Below are 24,656 nucleotides of genomic sequence, written 5' to 3'. Positions count from 1 at the left end.
GACCCTACGTGTACCCGCTCTGATTTTGTTTCTGATTTTTCTGAATTTTTTCGTCACACGGACCCTCGTATACTCACAGACGCGGAAAGTATAATCCTTGCTTAAGTTAGCCACAGTTTGATAACCTACCAACCTCTACTGTCATGGTATTGGATTTCTTCTGAATTGCATAAGTATAACTGTTGGAAATTACAACAGTAACTCATGAAATTTCTTTTAATTTACAAAAAAACTCAAATCTATTCGTATTGTTATTGTGATATGAAATATCGGGATATGAGTTTTTAGTCAAATGGCACAGCCCAAAATGCTTGAATACAGAGTAACTACTGACCGCACCCATCTACCTAAACTCCTACTTTCCTTCTAGGCCACTACGCTTCTCCAACAAACGTCGCCTGGCTCTGCCATCACTACACACAGAGCAATCTCAGTCCCGGCTGTTCTCATCTGTGACACCACGATGATGGAACGAGCTACCACACGCCATCAGAGCAGGGGCGTCCCTCTCTAACTTCAAGAAGCTCTTGAAAACTCATCTCTTCTGAGAACACTTCCTCTTATAACACCTCTAACCCCTAACTTTTAACATGCACTTCCTGTGCTCTTCTTCTGTCTCCTTACAGTTCTCTTGGATTGATTGCACTAGTTTGTTTACTCTTACTTATTTCCCTAGGTATTTATCCCATTGATGCCATACGTGCTATTAGCTCTTACTAGTTATCTATTGTTACTTGTAGATCTCGTGCTGTATTGATGCTTTATTGATGCTTCTATGTTGTTCCTCAAATGTAAGTCGCTTTGGATAAAAGCGTCTGCCAAATGAGTAAATGTAAATGTTTTGTAGAAATCTCATTTACTTTCAGGTGTGTGTTTGTGTCTGTGTGTTTCCTTGTTCGTATCATTGGCTGCGCTTTGGAACACTAACTCGTTTAATGTGATGCACATTTTGTGTGTGTGTGTGTGTGTGTGTGTGTGTGTGTGTGTGTGTTTAGAACTTTCTGAAAAGGAGTACACACACACACACACACACACACACACACACACACACACACACACACACACACACACCAAGGCCTGCTGCTTTGAATCCGCTTTGTCTTCTAAGAGATGGATTGTAGGCTGTCAGTCATGTGTACAGGGTGGCTTTCCCTGCCAAGGCCTTTACTTGCGCTGCCATAGTAAGATAGGACAAAATCACACACACACACACACACACACACACACACACACACACATACACACAAAAAAGGCAGACACTCCAATACACCTCTCTGCATAATACACTTTGCCAGCCTCCCCATGTTGTGAAATGGCTTTGCTCCAGCCATGGCCACGTTTCCTAGCCAGTTTACGCACTCACGCGCGCACACTCGCACACACACCGCTTAGCAGATGCTAAGCCAGGCTCCCTGCCTGCAATGTAACCCTGCTTGATCCTCCATCAGACACACACACACACACACGCACACTCCATCCGGCTGAGTGGTAGAGTGCAAGCCACCTACCTCTTGCCTACTGACAGAGAGCAGCAGTCTGTCAAAAATATCAAACCAAGACTGGCTTAAAGGTCCAATCCCCTCAAAAATCCTGTTCTGTCCAGCCTGTGGACCGGGTTCAGTCGGAAGCACTGAGTGCCAGTGGATTGATTTAAAAGGGCTTCCCCTGCTGGATCCATCTCAAAGCAACAATTTGTAACACTCCTGCTCTTTCTTCTGTGGGGCAGTCAGTGCTCTGTTATTCTGTCTGGCATTTGATTGGTGGATATCAACAACAAGACATGGCATTACCATAAAAGGCCACTTCATGGTTTATAATAAAAACAGAAGTAGGTAAAAGGAATTGGGGTATTCATAGATGAGATTGCTCAGTACCAAAACTGAAAACTTAAAGCTCTCAAATGACTGTGGTACCCTTACACCCCCACCTCCCATTTTGAGACTTCATTTCCACACTTCTCGTGTGAGTGTAAAGAAAGCAGGACTGGTAAGAAAGCTTGAGTTTTGGTTGTTTCATTTTAGTTTTGTTTGAGCTTTACACTGACATGTAATACTTGTTCTTTGATGCCCTAATTTCTCTGGACATCAGCCAGTTTCAAGTCCAGTTTCTCGCTGCATCATGTTCCTTCTTGGCTTACCTGTCTTCTTGTTTCGGAATCACTGTCCACATTACTCTCCATTTCATTGTTTATATTTTATCTGAATTTTTTTTTTGTTTTTTGTTTTTTTATAATCCCAGTGCCTATTGCATGCTCAGATGTTCTGGTGAGGATCCCAGAGTGATTTGGTTCAGAGTTTCTTACATTGTTTTTCTTCATGGTTTCTTTGCATGTACTGAGGGTCAAATATGCTTGTTTTAGCTCTGTTTCATGTTTTACCTAAATTGTTATTGACCTTATTTAATTGTGTGATTTGTGATTGATGATGAGTAGGGTTTATATAGGATTGTTCTATGGAAAGTCCTTTAAGGCCTACTTGTGATACCGGCCTTTTATAAAAAAAACTTTTTGGACTTGAATAGAGCTAGGGCTGTGGCGGTAAAGTAATTTCCACCGTGGCAATATGTTGGGGCTCAACATGATTGCTTTTTTCATTAATTAAGTAATTTGTTGCCATTATATAATTTTAAGAGAGATGAAGCTAGCTGATGCTTGCTAGTCAACATTGCCAAGCAAACTCTTTATTGTAGTTAAACCGTGTGTTTTTCAGACGTAGCTATATCATCACCTTCAGGGCACGTCTATCGAGTCAATTTACATACCGCAGCAGCGCACGCACGCACACACACTCACTCACGCGCGCTGGTGCGGAGCGGGCTTTCCACAACTAACCACTGCACTGTAGTAACGTTATACGTACCTGAATTTCCACAGAAAGCAACATGAAAAACAGCTGCAGGCTTCCGACACACTACGCTCCTTAGTTAGTGAGCTTCAAATGAGGCTTACTTTACACAGTTTCTCTGGACTGTCCCTCAGGATCACAACGTTAGTCCAACATCGCCAAGCCTGCTAGCCACATTACCCGCGCAATATGCTAACGCCAAGTTAGCTAACCTTTAAAATAAACAGTAAAACAACACAAAACACTGCAACACTTACAGCTTCAGAGTTTGTAGTCGGGTCACGTACAGCCCATGGCGATTCGTCCTTGAACCGTTACAGAGCTTGTTACGGTTGTGGAACTTTTGAAGTACTCATTTATTAATTTAACACACCCTGAAGTGTACAGTATGAACATTGCGGTTGTTGCGGTGCTTGCCATCATCCACAGTAGGCTTCAATTTTGCGGTTATTGCGACAGCCCTAAATAGAGCACCATAAAGTGGTTCCTCCTAGCTTCAGTTATGTGGAGGTATGACCGCTCCCTGTGTTTTATTTTGTTCCTCAGTATAAAATTATTGAATACATATGTTGATGTCCAGGATATGACTTTTGTCATCTTCTGCAGACTCACAGCAGTGGGATGTGTGTTTTCATACAGTATAATAGAATACACACATTCCTTGTACATTATGTTGTGTTTATCAGGCAGCAAGTCACCTTGGAACAAGACTCAAGACTCTACAATCATGCTTGCAGCTCTGTGAGGCTGTACATAGACATGACAGTGATTTGATAACATGCTGATATTTAGCTGGTATAATGTTTACCATGTTCACCATCGAAGATTAGCATGTGAGCAAGCTAACATTAGCACTAAACCCAAATTACAGCTGACACTAATGAGAAATGTTACTTATGTCACATTATGACCAAAGTCATTTTGTGTGTTGGATGTTTCACTGGATATGTGAAAATTTGACCTGCTAGTGGCGCTACTTGAAAATTCAAGGAATCACCAAAATCTTTAGTCTTCATCCTCTCCAAGATGATGTCCTCAAATGTCGTGTTTTGTCCACAACCCAAAGATATTCACTTTACTGTTAGAGGATTAATGAAACCAGAAAGTATTTACGCTGGAATTACAGGAGTAAAAGCATTACTACTCCTACCGAATAACAAAATAAAGGAATAAATGAATGACTTCATGAATTAACAAATCAATGCAAAACAGAATACAATGTTAAAGACAATTATTTGGCTTTTGAAAGCGTGGTCGTTTGAGAAACCAAACCATAAAAATTTTGGACAGCAGTCAGATAACTTAGCACTACATATTATGACTGATGATTTATAAAAAGAAAAAAAGAATATGTATGTGTAAAATCCCGTAAAGCAGAACACAGCTGTCCACTTTACTGACACACGCGTACACACGTATGCACCTCTCGGTAAATGTCGGACACACCAGGATTCATCTTCAATGCCTGTTAGAAGGCAGGGCTTTGTTCTACCCTGAACAAGTCAATGTCCTGAAACTGTGCCCAACTTTTCCTGGAAGCTAATATTTCTGTCTCTCTCCCCCGCTCTTTCACTATCTGTGGTGTGCGATTAAGGCAATTATGCAGCCTATTCACAACACCACAGCCCAACACTAAAAAGCAAGGAAAATATAATTCATAGAGCAAAGCAAGCTAAATTTAGAGCGATAAAGAGAGATGACTGATGAAAAGCTTCCCGTGGTAGAAGGTGGCAAAAGTCGATTGATCGATACAGCATTCAGACTGGACTGGAACCAAAGCATGTACATTACAGCATCATGGACTACTTTTATTGCACTACTCCGCTGGTTTTACCTACGTTAATTACTCACTTTCTTCCAGTGGCTGATTAATTTGTACCCCTACGTGGGATGTTCCCGAGATTAGCTTCATTTGTGCACTGTGGAAGAAGAGAAATATTGAGCCGCACTGAGATGGACTGGCCTGACTTAGGTCCAGCTGATGGGGCCAAAAAATGAACTGGACAAATCTCTTTTTTTTTATGTCTCAGTTTTTTTGGAACTGAGGCATGACATATATATTTTTTTTTTAAATAAAAAAAGAAGCAAAGCCGTTGTGCTCCTCTCTGCTTGCAATACGCAGTCCATCCACATTAGTTCTGATCACTGGCTGCCTCGAGGCTGCCTCTCTCCCTCCTTCCCTCTCTTTGTTTACCACGTAGAGGTTGATTTATGTCGGCTGCATTTGGAAGTTGGGTGGCGTGGGCGAGATACAGCAGCTGAAGGGGAAAGAGAGGGGAGACGAGCAGGAGGGAGGAGAAGAAGGGGAAGCGAAATGAGTAAGGCCAAATCGGGGGGGGGAGAGAGAGAAAGAGAGAGAGAGAGAGAGAGAGAGAGATGAGCAGAGAGGAGGAAACAAGACTAAGTCTTGGATGAGAATAGCAAGTAAGGAAAGAGATTTCAGGCTGGAGGAGGAGAAAGGTTGTGCGAGGAGACAGGGAGAGGTGTTGGACTGGCCTCAGGTGTCTCACTCCGATTTGTATCTCTTATGATGCTTCTTCATGTCAGAACACAAGGTCTCACGCTGCAGTCCCTCTGGCTCCATCGCCGCTGTTCTACGTAGCTCCCTCTCATTATGTTTAACTTGCTACATTTTAGTCTTATCACAGACAGTCATGGTCAGGATAGGTTAGGTCAGAGCTTATTACAGTTCAGAAAACTTAAATGGTTCCTTTGGGAAAATAGGGCCGTTGCAGCTACAGTATTGTAAACTGAAGCAAATGAGGGTTAAGTTTACAGACACAGCTGACAATTCAATCAGTTGCATTGAGCAGAAAGTCATGAATGAGCAAAGCTGTCTTGTTCACTAAATGTTTAGAAGGGGCAGCAATAAAACAGTGTATTTATGAAACAGAGATGTGAGTTGAACCATGTGCCTTATTAAAAAAATAATTATAAAGATCAGTTTTTTAAAAATCTAGATATGCAGATATGCAAGGCCGAGCACGAGAGAGTGACCAGGGTCAGACACAAGCAGGGATGGGGGTTAAAATGTACACTTTCCTAATTTATTTTCTTTCTTAATCCTTTCTTAATTTGTTTTGTGTCCCTGCGGACCGCCATGGGTGATGCACATGAGGCTGTGCCAGGGCAGTTTTTCCCAGTTTGTTGAGAACGAGGAGGAGGGACAACCAAGTAACTTGCCAAAAGCATGACAAAGTCCACTCAGCCGGCAGTTGAAGAAAATGTTGACTGGGGTTGCACGATATTGACAGAATGTGATATTGATCATGAATATTGCAATAACGATATTCATTTTGATATTCTTAAACATATGTAAAAACACAAGTTGATGGGCCCTGTGTGTGATATGTTCCCCTTTGATCTCTGCTGTTTTCGTTGTCTCGTTGAGCCTGATATCGTCATACTTTTTTGTCCTTGCATTCCTTTCACTCCTCTGAATCGCATCGCTTTATTTAAACACAGCCAATGGACACATCGGTCCACAAAATAAATGGAATATTGCATCCTTTCCACAACATTTTTGATATGATTTTTTGTCAATATATTGTGCACCCCTAATGTTGACCTCACAAACCAATGCATCTTCAAAAATGTGAAAACAATCCTTTGTGCGCCAAAATGCAATATAAAATACAAATCTATTGCCACAGCAGCTCTGTGAGGCTCCTCTTTGGTGGTGCTTGGGGATAAATGCTAACACTTGCAACGACAATGCGAACATGCTGATGTGTGACAAGAATAATGTTTACTATGTTCACCATCTTAATTTAGCATGTTTGCACACTTTAGCTCTTTAGGAATGTCATCAGTATGGGTGATATCTGGTCATATTAAAGAAAGTTTGACTTGATGTTGGATTACAAGTTAAGAGATCATTAAAATTATTACAGTTCATCCTGAGTGGCAGTTCATTGAATAGTTATTAATACATTTCATTACTAAACCACAGACGTGAACCTCATGGCAGTGCGAGAAAAAAAGTCTTTAGAAAGAAAGAAAGTGCATTTCTTTATTTTTTAAGTGTCATGGCAATCCGTAGAGTCTTTTTTTAATTTTATTTTTTATAAAAATGTCAACCTCATGGTGGGACTCAAAGTAAGGAAATCACCAAAGTCAGTACGATTCATCCTCTGGGGATCATTATTGTTTTTACAAAACTTCATGACCATCCATCCAACAGTTAAGCGACCAAAATCTTAAAATACAGAACTCCTGGGCACAATACCTTTTGAGATGCTCATAAATTATCCTGATGTGGTTATGTGTGGAGATAAACAGCTTTTAATGAGATTAAAAATGGTCTTTTCTCTCCCTTCCTTCCTGCAGCCGGTCAGTTGAGCCAGTCAGCTCACTTCTCCCTCCAGCTGCCCTACACTGTGCTGGGCCTCGGACGCAGCGCCAACTTCCTGGACCATCTTTTTGTTGGCATCCCCCGGCCGCTTGGAGAGACGGTGAGGAAATATGAGAGGGTTTTATTACTTTGACACTTCACAGCACTCCTGTAGGAATAGCCACAGGCTGTACAGTCTCTCAGAATATTTGAGGGAGATACAGTTATAGTGGTGTGTCTGAGAGCTATGGCAGAAAGGGAAATTGAAGTGGGTGTGCTGAACAACCACAGATTTAAAACCCCTTCAACCCTCTGGGTGCATATTGCATTAAAAGTCTCTTAGAACATGTATAAAACCACTCCTGTGCCTAATTAAGTCATTTCTGAGCACCCTAACCTGTCCTGAATATAACAGTGTTTGGCATGCGTGGCTGAGACATTTAATGTGTATGCATTTAAAAGGGGGTGAGAGACAGGCAAAAATAGCCTCAGGATCAGGATGTTAAGAACCAGAAAACTTTCCAAGAAAAATATCAAATGATGGACTAATTCATGGTAAGTGCAGTTGAAGCACTTCTAAAGTCATAAGCAGAGAGCAAAATGTTTTTTTTTTTTTTACCTACTGCTTAGGCTTGACTTTGTAATGGACTGGATGTGACGCATTTATTCTGAGGATTATGAGACTTGTTTGAAGGGTGTATTTCCTCACGTTTTTTCTTATCGAATTAGAAATGGTGAACAAAAACAGAAGCGTCTCACTTAAAAATACATTTAATTCTTTGTTTGGGTGTTTTTTTTCATTCTTATTTTCATATGTAACAAAATATGTGATAACTAGTGTTTATATCAGTCGTCAAATGACTATGTCTTCAAAGTGGTTGCAAATGAGGGAAGCCCATAACAAGAGTATATCTGTAGTTCTTTTCTTTTTACTTGTTTGTGAAATGATTGATCCAGATGTGTTAGCTTAACGCAAAAAACAATTAAGACTTACACAATGCTAATCAGTTCTTCATTCTCCCCAATTTTCTATTGGAAGTCTTTGGTTTGCTTTTGTATTTATGGATCCTGTTAATTCTCTTAAACACGGGCAGGTGGGCATTTGTTTTTGTTGCAGCATTTTCAGTTTCACTTACTTGAATTCTCACTATAAGACTAAATCCTGCTCAGTGAAGATAAGTCTTTCCTCAGGAGTTCTAAACAATGTTTTGATAGCAGTCACTTTTGAAGAAGCATATTTTGCAGTGCTCATTAGAAACAGTCCAATTGTGGCAGGATAAATATGGCATACTGAGGCGAGATTGAGCAGTAAAATCCTTTTTCTTTCTTGCCCATCTAGTGATTAAAGAGAGGGAGAGACATTGGGAGTTGAAATATCTAATATACAGTATTTTATGACAGATAGAGTCCACGTATCACGTATAATGCATGGAATGATTGATTCCATCGCCTATGGGATTGATAAAGGTACAGCGAGCTCCCCACTGGAACAGAAATATCAAACCTTTGCTTTACTTTGAGCTTCAAACTCATTTTTGTTAAACAAACCGTGAGAGTAGAGGACGTGTGCATGCCTCTCTGGATGCAGCCCATGTGCGCCTCCTGTCATTCTACAAGCTAGCGTAACATTAATATAGTAAATAATTGATTGGGTTTATGTTTGCAATGTATTCGTCAGCCACATTTCTACACTACATATCTGCAAAATGTCAGCACTCCTCAGTTCAGCTCTCTCGCTGTCTCTGTTTTCACTCTCTCTCTCTCTCTCACTTGTCGCACTGAATATTAGGCACGACAGGGTCTTTTTTTTCCCCCACGTCCCGTGTGGTACTGAGATCTTTGTCAAGCAGCTGATTAGAATTGTAGATGGTTCGGTCCGCGACTCAGAAGCTGTAGTGCACCGAGAACACACATCTCAAACAAGCTGCTTTGTTGTCCCCTTTTCCGCACTCTCCTTTTCCTATGCAAAGAAATGTTATCTTTTTTTTTTTTTTTTTCATTTTTCCTCCTCCTCGCCCATTCCGTCTACAAAGTGAATTAATGAATGCCTAAAGATGCAGCCCATTATGCAGAGTATTTTTTGTACCCAGAGGGACTAGGGAGTGAAGTAACTACCTGTAATGAGGAGGAGAAGCTTTAGAAAGAGGAGAGGGTTTAGAAATCCTGACCTGTACACCACCCTGCTTAGTCAGCAGGTTTGGATCATTCTGTTGGTCAACAGTCTTTATCTATCCCTCTCTCATTTTTGTTTTCTCTCTCAGTCTTTATATCTGGTCTGCCTTCCATTTCCACTGCTATGCCCTTTACAATTTTCTCTTCCACAATGATAGCTTCTCCCCACTGTTTCACAGAAGGAGAGGTTTTGTAAAATCTACTTGGATATCTTCCATCTTCTGTCCAATCATTCCCCTCTCTTATTCACCACCTCCCTGCCTTTCTTTTTGAGTCTCTCTCCTCCTGTTCACTTATCTTCCACCCAGGGGATTCCCTTTGCTGCTCAAAGTGGTTTGCTTCACTAATCAATCCCGTACTTGTCACTCTCTCAGTCTCCCTCACCCGCCATCTCTGTATCTGTGTCCCTCGCTCTCTCGAAGTGTGCCAGTTTCCCTGGCTTTGAACCAGAGTGTCTCTCTTTCTCTATGAAGACTTGGGAACACTTTTCTTTTCCAAACAGCCAGATCAGATCTGCTCCCAGGCAGCAGTAGTAGTGGAGGCTGACTCGTCTCCAGCTCTGCTCCCCTGCCGGTTGCCGCACCGACGGCGGCGCTTTCCAAGAGCTAAGCGACAATGGCTGGCGGCGAGAATGTGCTCGTTATGTAAAAAGCAATGCCGTTGTCGCGCGTTTACACAAAATAGCTGCGAGATGTGTTTCCTCTCAATTTATGAGGAACAATTAAAGAACTGGAAATGTTAATTCCTCACAGCTACACGCATGGCTAAAGCTTTTAAATCATAAATATGATGCCCCCTCCCCTATTTATATCTCTGAACTCTCAATCCCCAGTGAGCCTGAGCAGAACCTTGGGTCCCTGAGCAGGGGCTAAATCAAGACACAATGCAAAATTGGGAAAAGTAGGAATAAGAAAGCCGACAGAAACTGATGATGATGCTGGGCTCCTCCAGAAATCACTGCACTGTTGTATGCAGATGCTGGATGTTTCAGTTTTATGCCAGATGCCAGTGGGTGTTGGGCCTTAAGGTGGCAAACTACTAAAAATGAAACTTGAACCTGTGAAGTCAAACTCCTGTCAAACACAGTGCTGCGAGCAAAGTTTTTTTAAAATCACTACAATTTGAGTTCTGATAGTTTAACTATGTGTGTTAATAGTCACTGTCTTCCCAGTTTAATACCCATTTGCCCAAATCGTCTGAAAGAGGAATTAACAAAGGATATAAACCTGAAACATGCATGCTAAATGATGTGTGAAAACCATAATTATTTATGTAACAGGGTTGACTAGGTGCAGGCAAATGTGTTGGTGAAGGGTGAACCCTCGAGCTCTGACGTCCCAGTGATGTCTCAGTCTGAATTAAAGAATACTTCAACTGTCTTTGAAGACTTCACGCAACTCTCAGGTGCAGCAGATTCTTGATGTGACTTTGGGTTTGTACCTTCTTTAAAAAGCCCTCTTTCAGCTGCATGGTCCTGCCTGCAATCTCAAATAGCTGATTTCAGTCACTCTGGCTAATTAGACCTATAATCAGGCGGAAGTTTGGCACTACATGTGTGCAGTGCTTTTATCCAAAGCTCAAACTGCTTCTCTTGTGTAATCCACTGTCATCACTGAGGGTTTTCTTTTTTTTTATTAGTGTAAGACAGTAATCGACAGTTAGTGAGTTGGTGTGTAGGTAGGTGTGTACAACCCTATTGCATGAGATTGTGTTGTAGAGCGTCCTGTTCTTTCATCTTAATTTTTTACATTTATCTTCACTTGGCCCTACCCGCTGTGATCTGGCCACAGAATCACTTGTCTTTCACTTCTTATAACCTGTTTCTGCAGATGTGATTTCTGTGTCATGAATTCTTCAAAGCGGACTTCAGTGCAGCTACGAAGAGTTAAATACAGAATGAGAAAAGACTGTATATTTTACAGAGACTGAGATTATTACTTGTTCTGCGGATGGCTGAACTCTCACACACCGCCGCAGAAATACTAACAACACATACAAATATACACACCCACATGCACACAGACATAAATAGGCTAGGAAATCTGTGTTACTCCCCACAGTGAGAGTAATTTATTTCAAGTACCAGTTTGTCTGTGTCTTAAATGCCCAGCTTAAAATAGCCATACCACAGTAGCTAAGGAAAACCATGGGACCCTGTTATTCTGCCCCAGAGGACTTAACATACATAGTGTGTCTGTGTGTCATTATGGAAATCCGCATGTGCTGCATAGATCGTCACCATAATGTATTACCATGTATGTGCAAACCCACTTTATGCGTTTTCTGTGTCTTTCCAGGACGTGAGGAAGCAGGAGTGGACTGCCATCATTCCCAACTCTCAGCTCATTGTCATCCCCTACCCCCACAACAAACCCAGCAGGTACATAAACACCCGTACAATACTTGCCATTTCCTTTGTTGACATAATAGTAATGTGTGGGGAGACCCGTTGACTTTTGTTGTTATGGATACCATTCAACACTTCAACCACCTCTTCTGATGCCACTTAACATATCAAGTCAATGTTACCTCAGCTTTATACAGGTAGTGTATCTGGGGTGTGTCTTTACAAAACGATGCCCAGATGTGAGTTTGCAAACTCTCTGTTTACACACACACACACACACACACACTCACACACACACACACTCACACACTCACACACTCACACTCACAAGGCAGCATGTGTTCTCATGTTTGATGACGTTGTTCATGTAGCTCAAACCCCAGGAGGAGCTCCAGATGGCTGTTCAACACACACACGCACACACACACACACACACACACACACTCATCCATATAGCTACATAACACTTGTGTACTTGCCAGTTTTCCTAGACATGCCAGCACAGACACACACCTACATACGCACCATTAGTGAAATGAGATCCAACAACAACAACAAAAAAAAAAACAGGTGCCTTGGCATTCTTCTCACATACAGTCTAAACTTGTGAGATGATACATTAAATAGATCAAAGTGTTCTTGGAAACCAGAAACCGAGCAGTGCTTCTTCTGAAAGAGATGTTCATTTATTTATTTTCACTTAATTAGGACACAATCTCTGCTGAAGTGTACCATTTGGTAATTACATTGTTTTTCTGTCAAATAAAACTACGATGAAACATAAAACAGCCAACTCTCTTTTTTCATACACACTGTCTCTCTCTCTCTCTTTAGTTGGAGCGCCAAGTTGTACCTGACTCCTAGCAACAGCGTGTTGCTGACGGCCATCGCTCTGATCGGAGTGTGCGTCTTCATCCTCGTCATTATTGGTATACTCCACTGGCAAGAGAAGGTCAGGACACGTTAACGTTGGCCTCTTCCTTGTGATTTATTTCTATAGAGTGCGTGTGTGTGCGTGTGTGTGCGTGTGTGTGTGTGTGTGTGTGTGTGTGTGTGTGCGTGCGTGCGTGCGTGCATGTAAGAGAGAGAGCAGATTTGTCACAACCACCAGCAGATGGGTCTCCATGTCCCTGTCCTGTAGTCCTCTAGCCTCCTACTGAGACACACATACACACTCTCTCTCTCTCTCTCTCTCTCTCTCTCTCTCTCTCTCTCTCTCTCTCTCTCTCTCTCTCTCTCTCTCTCTCTCTCTCTCTCTTTTCCCGGGCCACAACCTGGAGGACGTTCAGCTGTAATTGCCTGCTTCTGTCCTTTCAGTATGGCAGATCTGCTGTTCATTACTGCTGTAAATACGCCCTCCAGGCAGGCGATGCTTGTTTTTCACGTGTGTTTTGTGCTTCAGTTCCTCCTGGTCCGGTTGTTTTTTAAGTCACACACACAGTATGTTAACCTAACATAACATGATTGAGGATACACAGACACAAACATTATTTAACAGTAATTCTCGCAAGTTAGCTTATTTAATTTTTTTTTTTTCTTGGGATTGTTTCCTTTTTCATCTACACACACTGTGGTGACGCTGTCTGCTGGGCTGAGCGGTGCAGTAAGTTGCTGGCATCTTCTCCAAGCCATCTGCCAATGCGACTGTGTGCGCTTAAAGTGTGTCTATGTGTGTGTGTGGCTACATGCAGGATGGCATGTGTGCATGGTTACACACACAGAAGTGCTCAAATTGCCCTCTTTTTGGGAAACATGGGCATGAGCATCCGATTTATCTTAACCGACGCAGCATTCTCAGGTGGACGGGGGCAGACATCTGTGTGGGGTGACGGCTATGTGGAGCCATGTGAGGGTTAAGAAACAAAAGAGTTATAGGAAAGTAGGAAAATGCAAATAAAAATGTATTTCTATTATATTATTTCATAGTTGCAGCAGTTGCATCTTCACATGAGCAAAATTATGGATTTGAATCCAAAAAGAAGCATTGTATGTGGCAGTTGAAATCCTTTTCCTTTAGTGTTATCCTCAATATATATTTTCTGAAAAATGGAATGATGCTATAGGTTTATCTGAAAGCCAACAATTTAAATTATTCTAACTTAATGTTACCGCTGCTGCTATTGACAGAAGCTCTGGTCAGGGGTGTTACTGTCACTCCTCTCTTTACGATTTAGCTGCACAGACTTTCAGCTTTTTATTAAAAAAAAAATACAGAATTTTCTAACACAATCTATCATCTTTTCTTCTGATGAGTCAACCAGGAGAGGCCTCTCCAAGTCACGGACGTTTGCCAACTGTGAGTCACGTCTCATTGTCTATGCAGGAAAGTGAATGGGACTTTTACCTTGGGTTTCCGACCTCTTCGCCTGAAATGAACCTGAACACAGTCCATGTAGGCGTGTGCCTATGATCATGGGTGAAATCTAGGGCTGGACAATAAAACAATAACAATAATTATCGCGATATAATTTTTTCAATAACAATATAACAAATGTTCAAAGCATATTCAATAAATGTTTTTTATTCACTTGAATCATACACAACTTAGGACTTAATTTTTTATTAAGATGTTTATTTTGTTGAGGGAAAAGGACCGAAAAAAGCTTTTACTTAATTTCTATTTCAAGTGTTGACCATAAAGAAGAGTTTAAACCACAATTAACCATCAGGTTTCTTCAACTTTCACTCAGCGGCAAAAATCTAGCTTGAAACTGGAAAAAATTTACGATTTGATACTTATCTTGATAATCATCAATATTGAAAGATATGAAGCTTTTTATCGTGCTAACATTTTTGGACATATCGTCCAGACCTAGTGACATCATATTTGGTCCATAAACAGGAGAAGTGCATCAAAGTGCATGGGGAGCTGGTATGTGGGAGGTCTTTACCCAAAATGTGCCTGTTTAATTGTGAAACACTTTACAGTGACGAGAAGAGATGAGAAGAGGACCAATGAGCTAGCAATGAGGTACATTATGAAAGCACATAAAGTAAGGTATTTGGAAAAAGCCTTACAATACAACTCTGTTTAACAACTTCATTAAGAAATCCTAAATAAAAATGTAAAAAAATATAAAAAAATAAAAACACTGAGTTTTAGTTCATGGGTCAGTCATGTTGATTAGTTACGTTGTAGGTAACAGATGTGCTCAGGTGGTCAGATCGGTTCAGGGTCCTGCGTCTGCCGGTAACGTCACATAACGTGATTGGCTGTACGTTTGTATGATGACCTGGTAGATTGTGATAGGTTGTATGTCGTTTAGTGTTTACAGACATACATACCAACAACGATGGAGAACTCAGACGTTAAATAATCATATTTAAGGGCTCTGGGAGAACTTATACAATGAAAAACATTACATTTATTCATTTAGCTGACGCTTTTATCTAAAGCAACTTACAATTGCTATACATGTCAGAGGTCGCACGCCTCTGGAGCAACTAGGAGTTAAGTGTCTTGCTCAGGGACACATTCAGAATCAGAAATACTACTACTGATCCCCGAGGGCAAATTCTTTTGTCACAATTGCACACTTGTCAAAGGTAGATAGATAAAGAGTATATAAATATAATAGTATAAATATAAAGACAAATATAAAGGAGTGTGGGGATGTACAATATTTACATTATTAAGAATTATTATGGTGAACCAAAAAGGACAAGTGAATAAATAGCAGCAGAGAATATTGCACATTAATTATTAAACAGGTAATATTGGACAGAAAATTGGTAATGAGGTCTAGTTTAATAACTGACTAAGTGTCAGACACTTAAAGGGAGGAGTTATAAAGTCTGATGGCCAGAGGCAGGAATGACTTCCTGTGGTGTTCTGTGGTGCATTTTGGGGGGACAAGTCTTGCACTGAAAGTGCTCCTGTGTTTGAGCAGCACATCATGGAGTGGGTGGGAGACATTGTCCAATATGACATGTAGTGTGATATGACACCACCGACAGAGAGTCCAGCTCCACCCCCACAACGTCACTGTCCTTGCGGATCAGTTTGTTGAGTCTGTTAGAGTCTGCTACCCTCAACCTGCTGCCCCAGCATGCAACAGCAAACAGGATAGCACTGGCTAGACTCATAAAACATCCTCAGCATCGTCCTGCTGATGTTGAGGGACCTCAGCCTCCTCAGAAAATAGAGTCAGCTCTGGCCCTTCCTGTAGAGGGCTTGAGTGTTCTTGGCCCAGTCCAGTTTATTGTTAATCTGCACTCCCAGGTATTTGTAATCCTCCACAATGTCCACAGGGACCCCCTGGATGGAAACAGGGGTCACTGGAGCCTCGGCTCTCCTTAGATCCACAACCAGCTCTTTAATCTTGGTCACGTTTAGCTGCAGATGGTTCAGTTCACACCATGTGACAAAGTCCCCCACCACAGCTCTGTACTCAGCCTCGTCACCTTGATACATCGAACCACAGCAGAGTCATCAGAAAACTCCTGAAGGTGACAGGACTCTGTGTGGTAGTTGAAGTCTGGGTTTAGATGGTGAAGAGGAAGGGAGAGAGGGCCGTCCCCTGCGGGGCCCCGGTGTTGCTGACCACGCTGTCTGGCACACAGTGTTGCAGGCGCACATACTGTGGTCTGCCAGTCAGGTAGTCAACAATCCAGGACACGAGGGGGCATCCATCTGCATCGCTGTCAGCTTCTCACCCAGTAGGGCCGGCCGGGTGGTGTCGAAAGCACTGGAGAAGTCAAAAAACATGACCCTCACAGTGCTCGCCGGCTTGTCCAGGTGGGCGTAGATGTGGTTGAGCAGGAAGATGATGCCGTCCTCAACTCTCAGTTGGGGCTGGTAGGCGAACTGGAGTGGGTCCAGAAAAGGGCTGACCATGGGCTGCCGCTGATCCAGAACCAGTCTCTCCAGGGTCTTCATGATGTGGGAGGACTTCACGTAGCTGGGGGGCATAGGCTTTGAGCACCCCGGGACGGACACCGTCAGGGCCTGCAGCCTTGTTGGAGTGGAGTCTCCTCATCTGTCTTCTCACACAGACGTTACAGGTGGGGGAGGGGGAGAGACTGGTGTCAGACTGGTGAGAGCTGTTAACCTGAGAGCGGGGGGGTTGGTGTCTCACCGGAGGGTGGGGACAGTGAGGAGGAGGAGGGGGGAGTAGTCTGTAAATGGAGGACAATGTAGTCTATCCGAGTGGCGCTGCCATAATGTGACATCGCTGGCAGGCGCAGGACCCCGAGCAGGTATGACCATCCGAGCGCATCTGGTACCTACGTCATTCTTCTTGATAGAGCTCCTGTTACCCGCTCTAACCTATGCATATTTTAGCACACGGGCCCTATATCGCATAATAATAACGTGACAATTTCTTTCTATCAATCAAAACTTTGTCTTTTTTAATTTAACCAGTAGCACGGTGTTGGTCTAAAACTGACTTATTTATACAATATACTACAGCGCTGTGTTCAGACTGACAGCTTTTAAAAATACAATTTGATTTATTTGGAATACTCTTACTTAATAACTGAAAGACACACATCTGGACCGAACCGGCTAATGTGGTATACCCTCCTGCACCATCCAGGGAATGAAGATCGAGGGTGAATCCTGTATACCGTTCGCACGCATCCTTCTTCATATCTCATCTTCTTCCACCTCTTTTACGACGGGGCATCCAGTAAGGTCAGGGCGCGCCCGCTGATTGACATTTGGCATTTCTGTGTGTTTGCACTGCCGCCTCTGGTATTTGCTCTTCTAATAACAAAGTCAGGTAGAGGGCAGAAGCACGGGGGCAAAGACGTGCTGTCCTGCTTAACAAGCTAACGTGGCCTTTTACAGAGCTCCCATGAACGTCTGTGCAATGCAATATTCGCAGGGGTAATAATGGATATTAATCAGAAATATATATATGAATATGAGTTTGAAAGGAAAGGAATATTTAAAATAGATGGGAAACACGTGTAATGAAGCCGAATGTAATCGATCTCCTCACCTAAGATGCATCGTCTTTATGCAGGACATGTAGGACAGACTTAATTAGTTGAGCCCAGTGAGACTACACCATGCCTCACTGTAGCTTTCCACCTGGTTTCAGACACACCACTGTGTCATTAAAACCTTTAGATGGACACAAATCAATGCTCTGCTGCTTAATGATGCTTCAGGCCTCTGAATGACAATTTGTTGGTATCCCCAGGATAGTCAATTAGACCAGGTTTCAACAGCAGCACAGCCCAGTGGATCGGTTATCAAAAGGAAAGAGCATCACATCAATCCATCTGCTCCTTAAAAATTTGAAACATCGATCAATGTGAAACCCTGGTATCTTAGAAGATAGTTGAAGGCTTTATTACGAATCAGAACTGAAGCAGTAAATATGTTGCTGTCCATCTCTTGGGTCCATCAAATGAGTCAACATCAGTGAAGGACCGGCTGTCCAGTAAAAGGGGACAGTCTTCTCAAAAGGTCTTTTCTAACAGTTTAAGGGTTCTGTCCTTCCCATACGAAAACATGAGCTGCTCTACTGCAACATTTAGACAAAGTGTTTAGAGAATGAAAAAAAGGATGGTTCCCTTCAGATACTTTGAAACTGATGCAAATTTTCTCCCCATCTTCAGTTCATCACTGATCTTACACAGCGGATCTGAATGCATTATTGACTGCACTGTCACTAGTCCGGATGATATGGGATCTTTGTAGTTTTTTGTGCTACTGTCAAATGGCAAAACGTTTGATGCCATGCTTCAGTCCTTTAATCCTGGGCACCATCAAACCTTGTTACAATGTACTGCTATATAAAATGATGCAATTTTGTTTTTCTGAGCCATTAGAAACTAAAGGAATTAAACGTCATTGCTTAAAGGTCCAGTGTGTAATATTTAGGAGAATCTATTGACAGAAATGCAATATAAGATCCATACCTATGTTTTCAGTGGTGTGTAAAGACCTTACATAATGAATAGTTGTGTTTTTATTACCTTAGAATGAGCCAGTTATATCTACATAACCGCGTGTACCCCCTTCCATGGACGTCGCAATATTTCTACAATAGCCCAAAACGAACAAACTGCACTACAGAGCACGTTTCGTCTCTACGTTCTTCTTCTTCTTCTTCTTCTTGTAGAATTCTGGCAGTGTACACACTCATCACTACATTGAATACGTATGTTCGAAGAAGAAGTAATAATATACAGCAGGGGCTGGCAAATAAGTTTTGCATCGGAGCAATTTTTAATCCATTAGATGGTGGGGGAGAATATATATTTTAGATAAATAATATGGTGTTCAGTTAGCTCAGTTGGGAATGCTGAAGTCTCTCACCTAGAAAGTTGTGTGTTCGATCCCATGTTGGGAGAATATTTTTTTTTTTAGTGCTGGGCAATATACTGCTATACACAAAAGTGGTTTGTAAACACTTTAAATAAATAAGGTGCTTTTTACCAGCAGTATTCCCTTTTCAAAGCAGCAATAAAATATTTCTTGTAAATCTCAACTTAAACATTAATGTAATCAAAGCAAATATTAAACCAAAGCTGTTTGCCACTGCCAGGGCCTTAGCTTTTATCTAGCTTGTTAAAACAAGTTACCATCAGAGTCCAGAGCCACAATCATAACATCATAGTAGGCACCTTCTGAGCATTAACATATATAAATCTAAATGTTTGTGAGTTTCCAGAATCTATTACTGTTTACTAAATAGGACATCAACAGGAGGGAATTCACATGGCAGAGCATCCCCGCAAAACTAGATGTAGGCCTATCAGGTAAAGTTATGTATTTAACTTAAATTAAATAGGCTACAGCTGTGTAGCGCACAGAAGCCGTTGCCATGGTTACTATCCATAGAGCGCCTGCCGTTCTTGCCGGACTTTCTAAATTATAATAATAAAAATAAAAACTGCATTAATGTGCAATAAAATAATTGTTGGCGTTAATTAATGAATACGTTAACACGATAATAACGCGATAATAACACCTTAACGTGCCCAGCCCTAGTACTTTTTACTCCACTACATTAATTTGACAACTAAAGTTCCAAGTTACTTAACAAATATGTTTGTTATAGATGAAACTACTAAGGATACAAAGTAGGTGAAATTAGCTGCACCTGGCCCAGCTACGATATTACAGGATAGGTTTGCGCTTTCCCTTCTGTTTTAAAATAAGTTTCACATGCCCATATTTGCACAGAGTTGCAAGAGTTGTCGGCCGCTGCAAGTTCACATACTGGCTGTGAAAAGATCCTGCTGTTTAAGAGATTAAGGTCAAAATACTCAGCAAAGTTCAGCCAAAGCTCCTATGAGGGTTCAGCAGTTAGTCAGATCAAGTGAGATTCTTCCAATGTTACAATATTTTTACTACCAAATTCCTTTGTGTTGCTGTCCATCCACTGCAGCTCAGCAAGGAAACATTGTCCGAGGCAACAAGAGTTTTATGCCGAAAAGACTCAGTTTACAGACTTAGTTTTACACTGGAGTTGTGTTACATTAAAGATACATATTTTACATTTTTTATTAGGTTCTTTCTTAAGCAAACAGCAAATCATAAATTAACTTTACTTCATTTATTTGTTTCTGGAATCAGAAGGTTGTTGGTTCGATCTGCATGTTGAAGTATCCTTGAGGAAGATACTGAAGCCCAAATTGCTCCCAGGGGCCCTGCCATCAGTGTGTGTGAATGTGACATGCATTCTAAGCGATTTGCGTGGTCGGAAGACTACAAAGGCGATACACAAGTATAGACCATTTACCATCTTGGAAAATCTTTAGTCTTTCAAAACCTTTGATTTGTAGGAATTCAGAGGAACATGTTCTTCCTCCTCCATGCTGATCTCTAATGTGACACACCTCTGCCTCTGTAGTAGCTGACAGGCCACTGGCAGCAGTGGAGACGAGCGAAACCGTTTTGGAGGAATCAATCTAAATGTATAATGATTGATAACAAATGATTGGTCACATTTCTATATAATAAAGACACAGGGACTCTGTGGACTAATAATTGTATTTAAATAAAATTGGATTTTACCAATGCAAAGATGTTAGAAACAATACTTCTCCAGTTCAATTCCAAATGCTATCCAGTGCTCACTTTTTTAATCGCCATTGCATCTTGAACTTTTATGCATTGATGCAAATTGGTGAGTCTTGCCATCTGTAGTAGGTAGTTACTACTCTATTTCAATGATTGAATTTTCTTAAAGCTTGAAATTTGTGACCGGGATGGAAATTAAATACTGTCACAATACTTGAGAACTGACCATAATGTCCGTTTAACAGTGTGTCTGAAACTAGTACTGGCTCTAATGGTTGTTCAGGTTTGTATTCTTCAGTCTTTACACTATATTTTATTTATTGCATTTTATCTTAAAGAACTGGTTCTGGTTTGATGTCAATTAGCATTTGAGAAGGGGTTTTTTTTGTTGTCGTTGAATTAAAAATGTTGAAAATCATACTTATAACCGTAAAATTAGGGGATCCCAAAAAAATATGGTTTTGGTACTGTGTCAGCACAGCTGCAAATGTTCACGACGCCCCCACCCTTCTTCTTGTAATTTCACTCTCTGAAATTACAAAATGGAGGACAATGTCAGTTGTCAGTTCAAAGAAATAAACCACAAACATGAAAAATTGCTGCTGTTGGCTAAATGTTTTCCTCGCCGTAGCAGGAAATATTAGAGCGTGTGACGTGAAGGGGGCTCAGTCACATGTGGAACGGGGGGGGGGGGGGGGGGGGTCTCTGCTGCACGTCTGTCTGCTTGTTCTCAGCTTAGCTGTTACGCCACCGCTGCCTCCAGCCATCACACCTGCCTGTGTGTCTCGATGCACAGATGATAACAAGCTGTACACATATTATTCCTTTATAAACCCTTGTCCTTAGAAGGCCCTTTCACGTTAACACAAGGACAGAGTGTGTGTGTTTGTGTGATGTGTTGAGCTATTTTATTTGTGTTTTCCCATATGTTGTGCAATTTCTCTTGTATAAGAAGGATTTGCCAAGATGATAGATAATTGAGGTGAGGTGACCTGTGGCACTGTAATTAAAAATTAAAAGGTTAACTTCCCAGCCAGAAGTCTAATTGAACACTTGCTACATCTCTTCTCGTGTGATTGCTCAGATTTGATAATTAGACTACAATTTCTCATAGGCTTCACTAAGGCTTTCTCTATTTTTTAACCAAGGAATTGGTATTTGTTGTTGTTACATAACCAAAAGCGATATAATAAACAGCTATCTGCCAGTGGGTCCATTTATTTCGGCTGTGTTGCCATGTTTGCTCATCAGTGAATATACTGTATGATCGTAGGCCCTGGCCTAACACAACCGGGTTTAACACTGTTTAGTTTGGTCCCGATTGATGGAAGAAGCCACTGATCCAGTCTCAAGGGGTCACTGAAGGCATATTTCAGCTTGTATATCCCAACTGTTTTCTCAGCTTGAGGTTTAGGAATAATACAGTGTACTCACATGCACATACACACAGATGTACACCCCAGTTAACCAGTTAATTTTAGCACCAGAGCATGACCACTCTGAAGCTGAATTTGGTTAAATGTTTACTGAAATACAGATCACTGTGTGGATAACTCTGAACTTCCAGTGAAAATGCCAGATAAATTATTGCAAACCTCTTAAGTGATGAGGGAAGACTTAGTTAGCTGATCGCCAGCTGTTTGATGCTTGTTCTTGTTTAATTTTTATTGGGATTGTGGATTAATTTAATCCATAAATTCCTCTCTAGTATTATTTGCTAACATTACCGGCAGACAGACTGCAGTATGGTTCCTTTGTCCATCTTTCACATTATCGTTCAACTATTATTCGTCATAGTTTTTGTTATTAAATGTTCATTTGATTTAGTTTTGGACTCAGTTTTCAACTCCGAAAAAAATCCAGATTAATGCCAGAGTTAACACGGGTACACACGCACACACGCAAAACACGCCCATTAGTGACATGTCTTATGCATTCATCGCTGCAGAACAAGTTGAAAGATTATGTTACTGACTGTGATATGTGACGGTGGATGTTTCTCATTGTGTGTTGTTCAGAAAGCGGACGACAGAGAGAAGAGGCAGGAAGCCCACCGTTTCCATTTCGATGCCATGTGAAGGGAACTGCACCATGGGAGAGAACATCTTCTCCTGTACTCCTCCGCCTACCCCTCACCCCTCCTTCCTGCTTCACACACACACACCTACACACACATTTTCACTCAAGACTAATTTCAAGGGCCAATAAATGGATCCTCATCTGCCCCAAAACATTTCTTTTTGATATTTTCCAGTCCTCCAGTCAGATGTGAAATATTTATGTTCCATTTCCTTTATTCATTCCAGTGTTAGAAGTACAGGAGCTGCAACAAGGCTATGGAGACACCGAGATAAATCCCTAACGGAGATCACTCACTCTGTTTAAAGCAGGGATTTCTTTGGACAGGCTGTAGTGAACAGAGTGATCATCCGTGGTGTTATGAGAGTATTATTTTGACAAAATGACACAGATTTCTGTTGAAATGCCCAACAAATTACTCAATATACAATATTATAAGCTGTTTGTTTATTCACTGGAAGGGTTATGTGTATTGTTACTTGAAATCTGTTAGTGTGTTACTGTCCCTTGTCTTTGTTTTGTTGATTCCCCTGTTTTTTTCACTTGACTGAGATATTGTAAAGAAATCCGTCTGATTTTATTACCTGTGAAATTAAACTAAATTTCATTCTGTGTGTGTGTATATATATATATATATATATATATATATATATATATATAGAATATGCCTTGTAATTGCAGCAGTGACTGGTGCAAAGTGAACAAAAATGGACACAATATGATTCTGTGGATGGAACATTTTTCTGCTACCAATCCCACCAAAAGTGATGAATGGCCTTCAGGTCTGCAGAGTGCAAATTCATCTTTTTCCCAGTTGATCGTGTCACAGTGCATCATGGGAGTGCCAAAAATAAGAGTTTCTGTGTTGCATCCTGCAAATTTCTAAAGCTACTACATCAAGGCTCAGTGAATAGTCTAAAAAACGGTTTGTCCTGCTGAATAAGACACGCTCCTATATACTCCAACACTCCAGCTGGTTTCGGGATGTAGTTATAATTTTTGTTGTCTTTTTAAAATCGTGCCAGGCACTCTGGTATGTTCAGACACTTTTTACAAGAATGAGCTCATGCCTTTCCAAGTGGTTTGCACTTTTAAAGTAATGATTAATTGCGCATGTATGTAATTTATTTTGTTTTGTGGATTTGCAAATGAATGTTCCAGCAAACTAAATGTGTTTACTTACTGAGGTTGAGAATAAAGGTTTATCCTGCTTAAATCCACTCTGGGTTGCTTAATTTGTGTATTATTAGACTTCATGTCTTTTTCATATTGCACTCTCCTTAAAGCTGCTGGTGAAGTAGACACACATTAGATCCCAAACCCATAATTCACCGCTCGTATGAATTCCTCCCCTGAAATTCCTTTCTAAGAACATCTTTTGTTTGTTTTGTTGCAGGGAAGCTAGAGGGAAAATTACATTCAAAATAATCATCTTTGTATGTCCTCATTATCTAAATTTGTAGTGAGTGAAGCAGTAGTGAAATTAAACTGCCTTTAATTTTCCAGAGGACCCCTGGAGGCTCCTTTCAGCACCCCTCTGGGACCACTTCAGGAGCCACCCTGCTAAATAATGCATGGAGAGAGTACATCTTCCCAGCATGGCAAATGGGGAGGGGGAGGGGTAGTGGGGTGGGGACAAATATACACAATTGATTGTCAATAGCTGTGTGTGTGTGTGTGTGTGTGTGTGTGTGTCTCCATAACGTGAATCGTTCAATTTTAGGGTGAAGAGTTGGTTTAAGGTTAAGTCTAGGGTAAGTATCCAGAGAATTAATGTAAGTCTATGTAATGTCCCTGAAAGTGATGGGAACACGACTGCCCGTGTTTCCTGGGAGAGAGAGAGAGAGAGAATTAAAGCAAGGAGGAGGTGGTGCACGCCACAGGCTGTGTTAAGCT

At 41.3% G+C, this 24,656-nt stretch overlaps 1 protein-coding gene across 1 annotated transcript in view; it reads left to right on the top strand.

Annotated features, from left to right (window-relative positions):
• itfg1 (integrin alpha FG-GAP repeat containing 1) overlaps positions 1-23,980 on the top strand; it is a 161,956-nt gene extending 137,976 nt beyond the window's left edge. Inside the window, exons 15-18 of the mRNA XM_038701483.1 lie at positions 7,173-7,297; positions 11,646-11,728; positions 12,530-12,647; positions 22,700-23,980. Coding sequence (XP_038557411.1) covers positions 7,173-7,297; positions 11,646-11,728; positions 12,530-12,647; positions 22,700-22,759 — 386 coding nt within the window. The 3' untranslated portion in view covers positions 22,760-23,980. The remainder of the gene's footprint in view (positions 1-7,172; positions 7,298-11,645; positions 11,729-12,529; positions 12,648-22,699) is intronic.
• The last annotated feature ends 676 nt before the right edge of the window (positions 23,981-24,656 follow it).

This window comes from Micropterus salmoides, unplaced genomic scaffold, assembly GCF_014851395.1.
Source record: "Micropterus salmoides isolate LMB-PRFRI ecotype aquatic unplaced genomic scaffold, ASM1485139v1 Ms_hic_scaffold_6, whole genome shotgun sequence".
Lineage (NCBI taxonomy): Eukaryota > Metazoa > Chordata > Actinopteri > Centrarchiformes > Centrarchidae > Micropterus > Micropterus salmoides.
Note: the sequence above shows the minus strand (reverse complement) of the source record. Positions and strands in the feature narration are given on the sequence as shown.